At 37.9% G+C, this 12,369-nt stretch overlaps 1 protein-coding gene across 2 annotated transcripts in view; it reads right to left on the bottom strand.

Moving 5' to 3' along the window:
• LOC109199921 (uncharacterized) overlaps positions 1 to 12,369 on the bottom strand; it is a 110,472-nt gene that overhangs the window by 87,643 nt on the left and 10,460 nt on the right. The window contains exon 6 of one of the 2 annotated variants that reach the window (XM_019355268.2): positions 9,209 to 12,365. The exons of the other annotated variant lie outside the window; for it this stretch is intronic. Within the exon in view, the coding sequence (XP_019210813.1) occupies positions 12,222 to 12,365 (144 nt within the window). The 3' untranslated portion in view covers positions 9,209 to 12,221. Of the gene's footprint in view, positions 1 to 9,208; positions 12,366 to 12,369 lie in introns of those variants that run through there. 2 annotated transcript variants of the gene reach the window in all.

Below are 12,369 nucleotides of genomic sequence, written 5' to 3'. Positions count from 1 at the left end.
AAGCAGTGTTTTTGAGTTCATGTTTTGCCTCTATGAGTCCTGCGTTTGGGTCCTCTTCTCCTGCCTGTACACAGCAATTCATGACAATAACTTGTGCATAGGTTTTTAAAATTTACAATTTACATTTGCATTTCAAGTTATGAAAATGATTTGTTAAACATGTTTGTGGTTGTTTCAGTAAAAAATATAAAAAATTTTCTACTCTGATTTTATTTATTTATTTATTTTGTCTGATTTCAGATCACTTGTGTTAATACAGTATGTCAAAAGAAAAATTGAACACCAGAAAACACTGCAGGGCAAAGGCCTCTTATAATGATTGAGCTAAGGTAAGTTTAATTTTAAAAATGCTTTTCAAAGAAAAAGTTAGATAGTTGAGGAGAGGAAGAAAGTAGCCTGGAGTATTGGGAGGCATTTAAGTAAGTACTAGTAAAGTAAGTAAAATTTATTTATATAGCACTTTTTAAGACAGGAATCTATTAAAAAATGCTTTACAGGGAATTTAAAACTACAAAGGAAAAGAATTATAGTGAGTTTTATGTGAGGCTGGACACAAAAGAAGAAGAGAAGGACTTGTGTTGATTGGCTGGACAAAGAGATGAAGCTGGAAAGGATGCGCAGTGGGTTCGATTGATCAAGAGCAGAAATCTAAATGTACTAGCAAGTGAAGGGAGTGTGCGGAGAAGATGGAAGAAATGCTTGGAGGAGCTGATGAGTGTAAAAAATGAGAGAGAGGAGGATGGATGGAGGACAGTTAGTGAATCAGGAATTCTAGAGGATTAGTAATGGTGATGGCTTAGCTGCAGGAGAGGTCTCAGGGGAAAGCACTTGTTTATGAATAAAGTTATAAGCACTGATCAAAAAAGAGATGTTTTTTCTCGTTTTACATTCTGTGTATACTGGGTATAGACCAATATAAACAGGGGTGCACATAAGTAGTCCACAGGTGCGCATGCGCTGTCAAAATAAAAGACGCGCACCAGATAAGAAGTTGCAACGCGTGTCTTTTATTTTGACAGCGCATGCGCACCTGTGGACTACTTATGTGCACCCCTGAATATAAATGTTTGATTCCTTTCAGCAATGCTGTCTGATAATACTTCATTTTCTCACCTACACATGATCCCAAAACCTGCTAGATGAAATTAATTTTTTAGTAGGATGCAAATGACACAATGATACAATCATGATAAACACACCTTTATGTCTTTTGCATACCTCATGCTAACATGCTGACATTTATTGTAATTATCATTTTCATAAACTATAACTAGCACATTACACATAGCTGGAGAATAAACAGTTTGAGTGTGCTGTGTGTGTCTGTGATTACAGCAGACACATCAGACACATCAGAATCATATCAAAGCAGATGTATCAGGTCACCTTATGCAGATGATTTCATGATACCTCACTCTGACTCTGGGTTGTAAAATTCACCTGTCCAGGTGTTAAACTGAATCATTCTCAACACATTCATAAGATCCCTACGAACCTCTTCCTCTGCTCTCTGCCTGTTTTCAGCTGAGTGTTCGTGCACATGTGTTTTATTTTTAACTTCTTCCTCATTTGTAAGCAAGTTGCTCAGGCTCTCAGCTTCAGCACAGTGACCATAAGGCCATTCTTTTGTTTCTTTTGTGTTCAAGCCAAACAAATTGTGACATGATCTGCAAGGAGGTAATTTTCCTCCATTCCTGATGTTAAACGCCTCACATCTGATATTCCCAGGAACCTGAATTGTTCCATCAAAATAACTTTTCCTGATCATTTCTGGATAATAGGTCATCACTGCACCAGATACATATTCATGCCATTTGCTAAGACAGGAGGCAGCAATCACAATTTTCCCTGGGTTACGTCCATTGGTGGACATGGAGACTCCGTAGTACCTGGCTGGACTGTTATTGTTCTGAGAAATACAGATGGTGGACGAGACCAGAAGATTTGATTTCAAGCTTTTAACAAGATCTTGTAGACTCTTCTTTATTTGTTCTTCATTCTCAGGATTTTTTTGCAGGACAATCTGGAAATGGTTACAGATATTGATGTTACAATTCTTTTTCCAAATTTCCATAGCTATTGCTATCATATCAGTACTGAGAATATTTTTTTTATCATTTATTATGAAATGAAACTCTAATACTGTGACAGCCCTGTTAGATCATGACATGCCCACAAGTTTAAACTTTATGCTGAAATGTTTTGCTGTGTCTAAGCTGATTTTAAAAAGAAACAAAGCAGTGGTATGCGTGTGTGAGAGGAAATGCATTGTAAGGATTTGTGGGCATTTTAAATGCAGAAATTACACAGGGAAAAGTATCGAACACATTGAGAAAGGGAGGTGCAAAAGGGCATAGAGAGTCATAACACCAGCTGAAATCTCAGGTAATGCAAATTAAAGTCAGCTGGTTCAGTCCCACCTGCCTGTAAAAAGGTGTCTTATTATCAGTGTCAAACAAGAAAGATTTCATGATGGGTAAACCAAAGAAAGAAAAAAAAACAAAGAAAACAGTACTGAACACCCTTACTGAAATCTATTTAATACTTGGTACTTTGTTGGTCATGACAGCTTCAAGATTCCTCCTGTATGTAAAAACTGGTAGCATGTATTGTTCAGGTGTGATTTTGGTCCAGTCTTTCACACAAACAGTCTTCAGATCCTGAAGGTTCTGTGGGCCCCTTCTATCATCTCTGAGCTTTAGTTCTTTCAATAGATTTTCTATTGGAATGAGGTCAGGTGATTGTCTGGGCCATCTTCAGAAGTTTTCTGATGACTCCGCGGTGGTTGGATGCATCAGCAAGGATGATGAGACAGAGTACCGGGCTGTGGTCGACTCCTTTGTCACGTGGTGTGAGCAGAATCATCTGCAGCTCAACGTGGCAAAGACCAAGGAACTGATCATGGACTTCAGGAAGACCAGGAAACACTTGACCCCTGTTTCAATCCAGGGGGTCAGTATTGACATTGTGGAGGACTATAAATACCTTGGAGTACACATTGACAATAAACTGGACTGGGCTAGAAACACCACAGCACTTTACAGGAAGGGCCAGAGTCGTCTCTATTTTTTGAGGCGACTGAGGTCCTTCAACATCTGCCAGAAAATGCTGAGGATTTTCTATGAGTCTGTTGTGGCCAGTGCGATCCTCTATGCTGTTGCATGCTGGGGGAGCAGGCTGAGGGTCGCAGATGCCAACAGACTCGATAAACTGATTCGTAAGGCCAGTAATGTTGTGGGGATGGAGCTGGACTCCCTCAAGGTGGTGTCGGAGAGGCAGATGTTGTCCAAGATAAAGACAATGTTGGATAACACCTCCCACCCACTCCATGACATGCTGGTCAGTCACAGGAGCACGTTGAGTGAGAGACTGAGATTACCGAAAAGCACCACTGAACGACACAGGAAATCATTCCTGCCTGTGGCCATCTCCCTGTACAACTCATCCACTTAACACACTGTTTACTGCAACAGCTACACCCTTCTTGCACATGTTCTTTTCAGCTATTTATTAATAAGTGACTTTTATGTATATATATGCCTGTATATATTGTGCTATTCTTAGTTAGTGTATTGTCTGTCTTTGTTAACATATGTTTATAATGGAGCACTGTAACGAAAAATAATTTCCCCTAGGGATCAATAAAGTATTCTGATTCTGATTTAGCAGCTTTATGGGGGGGGGGTTATCAACAATGTCTGTATACATTTTTCCATTCATCCCTTCTTCACATTTCCTGTATTTTCCCAGTATTTCACAGGTTTTAGGTGTGCTTCAAAATGTTTTTTCGTCACCAGTGGAGTTGGTGAGCGGGCAAACAGGCCATAGTGGCTGAGTGCATTAGTTACTTTGAAACCTGTTTTCTTCGGTTTTTCTTTGGTTTTACCCATCGTGAAGTGTTTCTTGTGTGGCAATTTTGGATCTCCCTTTCTTCATGTGTTCAATAGTTTTCCCTTTGTTATTTCACATTATTACACATAATTTATGGACAGCTGTGCTTTGGTTTCTTTGCATGTGTGAATTGAATGGGTTGTTACTTTTACTCGTTTTAGGTGCCCTGTTTTAGAATCATATATTGATGCTTCTAGAATAATAAAATTGTTGTGAAATTCTTTGCATTTGCAGCCAGTGCGAGAAAATCAAATAATGAAGTTTAAACATGTGGGAAACACAAAGAAATCAGATGCCACTGAAAAACTTTAGACACTACTCTCCACACAAAAGGGTTCAAGGGATCATCCAAGAGTGGTGACACTATTTGAAAATGAAGTTGTTAAAAGGCAGTGATATCATACCTGCCAATAGCAATTTTTTATTTATTTATTTATTTTTTTATTTATTTTTTTTTGCCTGTTCCATTTGGATCTTTAGCCATCAGAATTCTTGTCTGAAGGCCAAGAAAGATGCCAAGCGGATTTACTTTATCAATTGGATCATCATGGCTTTGCCATATTGGTCCATTTGATTGACCTTTATTATAATTATGTCTTTATTTGATTTGATTTTTCGGTTGTTACAGATGGGACAGACATGACTGGGGGATAGGACAGGGAGAAAAAATGAAAGAAAGAGAGGGAGAGAAAGAAAAATAGACGGGAGAAGAGATGGTGAGAAAGGGGGGAAGAGAGAAAAAAGAAAAAAAAAGAAAGAAAAACAAACAAAACACCTGGATCACCTGTATGGGGATAAGAAAAAACAGACGAGAAAACAAACAAAAAAGAGCAACATAATAAATACAACACCATCACAATAAACTAGCTAGCAGTAGATAACAGTAGATACTAAATATTACATGTTATTGTGCAGTAAGCAAGATCGACAGCACACAATGTGCTTTGAGGTAGCAGCCAAGAAAGGTGTAGCTTGTGTCTGTGAAAACCTGTGTGTACACCTGTGTGGATCAGCATGCTTGTATTCAAAAGGTTTCTCCATGTAATTATCTGCTAGGGAGTGTGGGGAGCCATAGCCCCGTCCCCCAGGGCATGAAGCAGATATGGAGGAGATCCAGGCCCCAGACATCCAGACGCCCCAGAATACGAGGACCCAAGGAGGACCATCGGGGGGTAACCATGCCACCCTCCTGGGAAGAGCTGAGAAGAGCCCCAAACGAGTGGTCACCCAGCGGCCACGGAGCAGAGGCCAGAGGGGGTTGCAGTGACGTGCCCACGGGCTCTGCCGGCAGCCAGCTGTGCCAGAGAGGACCGGGCCTCAGGCCCAGAGGCCAGAGGCCTGAGGGCACCCCACCCCCGGAAGGGGCCCAGCCGGGCCACAGGCGCCAGGCCCCGCCAATCGGCCACCAGGAGTGAGTCGGTACATACATGAGCTCCCAGCCCCAGACACCAAGAACCACCAACACACCAACGTCTGAGGACATCAGCCACTGGCAGGGAGTGTGGTGAGGGGAGATAGGTCTCCATACCTTGGAGAGCCTGAGATGTTCCCAGAGAGGTGAAGTCTAAGACCCAAGCTGACATATAGACACAGACGAACAGGCGCACGGAGACACAAACGTGCATTCCCACCCCCATATAGACAAACAAATACTCGGCACTCACCCGATGTGGAGACAGACACAAATAGACACTGTACACACATTCACACTCCCCAAACATACTCTGTATCCCAGGTCCGGGTACCCCTGCCCCCAGAGGGCAAACCGTACCCGCACCCAGGAGATGTAACCCTTCTCTCTGGGGTGGAGGAAAGCAGACCGCCTCCTTATCTGCAGTAGCAGGGAGGCCCCGCAGAGGCCCCCCCAGACCCCAATCTGACGGCCAGCACCTCCTCCCAGCCCCCCAGCCCCGATGGTTAACAGAACGGGGGTGAGTGAAGACCCCAAACCTCCCTCCGCCCGCTCATATGTAGTGTTGCTGTGTGCTGTTCTAAAGTGCATTTAAAACACAGGAGGGCATGGTGCTTCTTGCCAGAGAGCAGCACAGCTCCTCCCGAAAACCCTCAGTGTCTATATGCATTTAAAATTGAGGGTAGGGCACCAGTGCCAGAGGTGGGTTTGAATAGACAGACCATCCTCTGGACGCTGTATAACGTGCCCACCCCCAAGGCCCTATATGTATGTGTTATGAGAGTATGAGTAATGTGGATGTCTAGGTTGCGGAATAAAATTGAGGCACAGGCGGCCAGAAGGGGACAGAGGGGGAGTGCCCCCCCTGCACCCTGGTGACATACCTGCACCCCAAGCCCTGCGTGTGTGTGGGTGGGTGTGGTGGAGCGGGAAGAGGGAGGCAGTACAATACCAATTTTAATTAGCCTTATTAGCCGGGCCCACTTTAATCTTTACAGAATGTATATTTTATAATATTTATATCATATAATATATATTATAATATAATATATATTTATACTGTCCAGGGCCATTGTTCATTGTTCAACTTAAACTTTCATTAAATGATGCTTGAATCTTAATTTTACATTTTAATTTTTAAATCTAATTATTCAGCTATAACTTCACATCGACAAAATGCAAAGGTGACAGAAACTAAACTAAAGATAAAAAATATAGAGAAACAGATAAGACCGTTTTTGTTGGTGGACCTATTACTTAGACTTTCTAATAACAATTTAGTTTTGGGTTGTTGTTTTTTTCAAATGTCCAGGTTCAGATTTTCAATTTTCATACATTGCACATTTCAAGAGGGTTGAAGTCCAAAAGAAATTCAGAATTTCTTGATAAAAACTTGCCAATAAGCAGGTTCAGTTCACATATTCTGTATCTGACTTTCTGAAACAGAAAACCTGGAGTTTCCCTCATCTCAGTAATAACAAACTCACTGTTAGCTAAACCTGCTTTCTAGAATAGACCAGGAGTTGTGTTTGAGTCCAGAAGAATATAAGTCCACTGTTCAGTCTTTTAGCTGATTAAATCGCCTGGCTCTTCAACAGTCTGTGTTTGCCTTCTGTTTGATGCTGAACCATAATATACAGAAGGTTTTTCAGCTTTTCTGTGGATTTGACATTATTTTATAAATGACGTTTGAGTGAAAATGTATCATTACTGAATGAAAGTAGCAGTCATATTTTCTTACCATGTCAAGCACACAGGAGAACGGACTCCGCCTGGGCAGATGAGTGGAATAGAGTTCAAAAGGCCTTCGATATTCTTGCCTTAAGTTTTGAAAGATCTCCGTATCAGGGATGAGGTCTTCTGGAGAAAGGGATTTTTGCCTGATTTTTCCCAGAAAAAAGATGCCGTGAAGCATCTGTTTGTACAAAAAGATATCATTTTCCATGCTGTATAAAAACAGTGTGTTCAAAACACGCTGACAGTACCATTCATTATGTCCCCATCGGATAAAGTACCTCATCAATCAATGCTCTAGGGTCTTGTTTAATCTTGTCCTTCAGTTTCAGCATTTCAGCAATCATTATGAAACTGTTCGACTTAAAATCATGTGCTTCAGTTTCTTCATGTTCTATTCTAAAATGATGAACAACAGTTAATTTTTTTAGAATTAAATTAAAAAGTATAATGCTCTGATAAACTTTTAGGATAATTTAATAGATACCTTCTTTCTTCCTTAGAAGTCTAAAGCAATTAGAAATAAAACACATTACAAAATTACACATTTCAGTGATAACACAAAAAGCAATGCAGAAATTAAATATGAAGATATCTGTTAAATAGAATAAAAAAGAATACTACTTAAAAGCAGCAACTCACCATTGTAAGCACACACTAAATGAAACTGGAAATGTAGCCCTTCCACTTTACTCAAACTATTCCTGCCTATCTATATTCTTTAACATGACACGTCACATTACATAGTTGCCCTGGGTGCTTTCCTGTGCAGCATGTGGCAGGGTAAACAAATGAATACACACAAATGTGCCAGATGCTAAGAGAGGAATTACTTTTATTTTGTGAAGAGACCTCAAATGATTTACCATTTGAGGTCTCTGATCTTCCGCAATAGACGATTTGTACTTAAATTAAAAAATATAAGTTGAATTCAGTTGAATTCAGCATTTGCCTACTAAATCAATCTGAAACAATGAGAAACTAGATGATGCAATTGTTGAAGAAACTGTGGTGGGATTGTTGCTGCTTAGTCTGTTGATTGCTATTTGGAGGTAAACAGAGTGGCTATAAAAGCTGAAGGGAAATAACAGTACTAACTGCAGTGATAACTGCAAAAAGTTCAAAAAATGTAATTAAAGACTTCTTTAATCTTTATGTATACTGATAATCTCCTATAACACACTGGCTGTTTTATATTGTACATTTTACAACATGTGATGCATATTGGTCTTCCATTATGAGGGCCTTAAATTTGAAAATCTGCCACACAAACAGTTCCTGCTGTTAATAACTGACTTTGTGTGGGGCTTTTGTCTGGTGTCCATTAGTATATGTGTGAGAGATAGAGGCAGACAGAAGAAATTTTAAATTGTGATTGTCAGCTTTAATACTTCAAGCTATGATAAATAGGCTCCCAATTTTAGTATTGCATGAAGTGACTGAAAAAAACAAACTTTTTTTTGTTTCCCACACTAAAATCAGTGTCAGCACTCAATATCACATGACAGTCAGGGACACTGACAAAGAAATAGATATGTTTTCAAATCAAAGATTTATTTTTCAGGTAAATGGTTGAATCTGATTAAGAACCAAGCTTGAAATGAAAAAAATTTCAGTTTATCTAAAACACCATAAAGCGTATCCACCCATCAGATTTAAATTTTTATTTACACAGAACCTTTCAAGTTGCTGCTGCTTGATGTCTGGTTTCGGTTATTTGCCTTGCAAATGCAAATTAAACCCTCACGAAGGGGCAAACAACAAACATAACTTGTACAGTTGAGTATATGTTTTATATGCAAAAAGAAAATGACACTATGGAGCCCTCCATCCATCCTCCAGGTCAGTTTGGCACAAAAAGCTGAAGTCGCCAAAACAGAACCTTGTGGTACCCATTAAGCAAGAGAAGTGGAAAAGGACCTCCACTTAGAAGACGACACTTTAACGACTTTCAAGCATCTGTTTTCTGCTGTGTTTCACATTCTCCAGGAAGCTGGATTTCCTTGCTATTACCAGCTTTTAATCCTCTTCGTCTAACCACCTCCCCACAAGGCCCTTAACTACAATACAACTAACACTGTTAATAATGAAATTAAAAAATGTTCAGTAACTAGTACTTAAAGTTTTCAATCATGTCTCCAAAGAGGAATAAGTTCACATCACTCAAAAGGAATGAGTACAGCAATCACTTTGTTTTATTTCTTATTTATCTGTTGTATTATAGTCACAAAACACATCTGACAAGAAAAGTCTAAAATAATAGCTTGGATCTGAGAAAAAAAACTTAACTTAAAAATATTAAGTTTTCATGAATATCTCTGTCTACACAATGTTTATGCTCGAAAAGGAGTAGGATGAAGTTTACACTTTTCCTGTTCCTACCCCCTTATTTCAAATTTCATTGCTTACAAATATTCAGAATTCTGAATATTCATATTCAGAATTCGACATTATTTGATCCATACATGTTTAACTATATACAAGTCTACACTCATAAACAACACATAAACATACACACATAAAACAATTTCAGCTCGTAAACCAAAACAACAACAAACAACATTTTTACAAAAACTAAGCACCCTGTGGTTAACACCCGCTTAATCTCTGATCTTATTTTATATCTATGTGACAAGCACCTTAACACTTTAAGCTTGGGTTACTCTTCCCTTGATTTATAAAAATGGGGACAAGGCTTCAACAGAACACAATGAGACAACTCAGTCACTGAGAGGAAGATTTCCTTTAATTCATGCAATTAATTATTTTTAAAAAATAGTGTGTATTTTTATTTTGATGTACTTTTCTTAATTTCATCTGTACAGGTGTTCCACACACCAACTCCTGTGACTGTAATGCTGTGATATTTTACATTAGTCCTTACTACTGGCTGAACATAAGGTCATAAGTATTTGGTCTTATTTGGAACAAGTTCTGAATGTTGTGGGGCAAAGATTTATTTGCTGCTTTGTACATTGTTTGTGCAGTTCTGAGGTCAACCAAATCCTTAAATTTGAGAATATTTAATTTGATAAAAAGTGGATTTGATGGTTGATGGTTCTCTTGAAGTGGTTTTATTCATTGTCCTTATTGCTCTTGTGCGTGTGTGTTTTATATGTTTCTCCCCACATTTCCACACAATATGTTATGTTTAATTAATGAGATCCTTAACCTTGTAAAGAATTGCTAGAGAGTTTGATATTTTGCCTTTGATATAAGTAATGTGGGGAATCCAGGATTGTGATGTATTATCACACCAAGGAATTTTATTTCAGATACTCTGTCTAATTCAATGTTATTTATTGTCAGTTTACTATTGGTAGAATATGTGCAATTCCCAAATATTATGAATTTTGTTTTACTCAGGTTCAATGTTAATTTATTATAGTCAAACCAAGTCTTCAGATTAATTCCTTTTCTAGTTCATTCAGAAATTGTTCCAAGTTACTTCCACAGCACAGTAAGTTTGTATCATCTGCAAATAATATTATTTTCAAAGACTTTGAAATAGCACATATCTCAGTAATGCCACCCCTCTGGCCCCATATGTACATAGTTTGTTAAGTAAAAGGTTGTGATCGACTGTATCAAATGCTTTTTTTTTTTTAAATCTAAAAAACTCCGACAGAATAGTCTTTGTTTTCAATAACAGTTGTTACTGTATCGATAAACTCCATTAAGGCATGCCTTGTGGTTCTTTTGGGTCAAAATCCATACTGCTGTTCATATAGTACATTGTTTTTTGTGATAAAGTCATATAATCTATTGTAAAATATTTTTTCCAGTATCTTAGAGAACTGCTGTAGTAAAGAAATGGGCCGATAAATTTGTGAGAAGATGTTTGTCTCCAGCTTTATATAATGGAATTGAAATTTTCATCTTATCAGGAAATAAACCATTTTGTAATGAAAGATTACAAATGTAGGTAAATGGTTTCACAATACATCCAATAATAGCCTTCATTAAAACCATATCAATGCCATCACAGTCAGTTGATTTCTTGGAGTTAAAGGATGCAACTACATCAATAATTTCCTCTTCATCTGCTCCCTCCATAAACATTCAGTTTGCTACATTAAGATTTTTAGGAGGGTGTCCAGTTTTTACAATTTCTTTAGCCAAGCCAGGACCAACATCAAGAAAAAAAAGTCATTGAAACCATTTGCAATTTGTTTTATGTCACTGATCATTGTATTTTGTATTTGAAAGTTTTTTTGAATATTCCAGTCCTTTAGTTCCTTTATTTACAATATTATTTAGTACTGTCCATATGTTTTTCATGTTATTTATTTTCATCTAAAAGTTTACTGTAGTAGTTTCTTTTGCTGCTTCTCATAATTTTATCAATTTATTCTTATACCTCTTACAAGTTTGTTCAGCTTCTATTGTTCTTTTCTTTAAAAATTTCTTATGCAACAGATTCTTTTTCTTGCGTTCTATGCATTAAGTATCCCCATTGTTAGTGATGGGTTTTTTGAGTTTTCTTTGTTTTATTCACCAGTGAACAGTGTTTATTGTAAAGAGTAAATATTATAGATAAATTTTCATTTGCCTCGTCAACATCTTGAACATATTACTCCAGTCTTGGTTGTTGGACTCTTCCTTAAGGCAGCAAATTGCCTCGTGTTTTATGTTTAATTCATTTCTTATTAGGTTCAAATCTGTTAATCCTGGCATTGCTCTGTACTGTTGCAAAAACTGGTAGATGGTGACTTATGTCATTTCTTATTAATCCAATTACAACATTCCTGTCAACAACATTAGTGACTTGGATTTTTCAGTATTCAAATCATTGTATTATCTGCAAAACCTCATTTGTCATCTGTAGGCTAGCGTACAGAACTAAAAGATGTTTTTCAGAATAAATTAGCAGAACAGCTATAAGCAAAGTTAACATCATTATCCATTAAAAACAACTTGGGACGTTCATAACAGCAACCCATCTAGTAAGTAAGTAAAATATCACAATATCAAAATAAATCACAAAGTGCTTCACAATAAAACCAGAAATATAAATAAAATAATACAAAACAAAGGAAAAAATTAATTTGAAGCTTGTTTGTAGAGAAATGTCTTCAGCTGGTTCTACACTAAAAGAAATTGACCAAATCTCTATCCCGTACAAGAAGCACTTGTAATAGAAGTGGGATAAAGCCTTCTAAAAAAATAAATAACTGAAGCTACATCAGCAACATTGAATTATCTGCTTTCTGCTGTGTTTCAGATTCTCCAGGATGCTGGATTTCCTTTCTGCCACCAGCTTCTTATACTCTTCATCCAACCTCTTCCCAAAATCGCTCATGCTCGTGTCTGCCCGATTCTCATTGGACTAC

This window comes from Oreochromis niloticus, unplaced genomic scaffold, assembly GCF_001858045.2.
Source record: "Oreochromis niloticus isolate F11D_XX unplaced genomic scaffold, O_niloticus_UMD_NMBU tig00002428_pilon, whole genome shotgun sequence".
Classification (NCBI taxonomy): domain Eukaryota; kingdom Metazoa; phylum Chordata; class Actinopteri; order Cichliformes; family Cichlidae; genus Oreochromis; species Oreochromis niloticus.
Note: the sequence above shows the minus strand (reverse complement) of the source record. Positions and strands in the feature narration are given on the sequence as shown.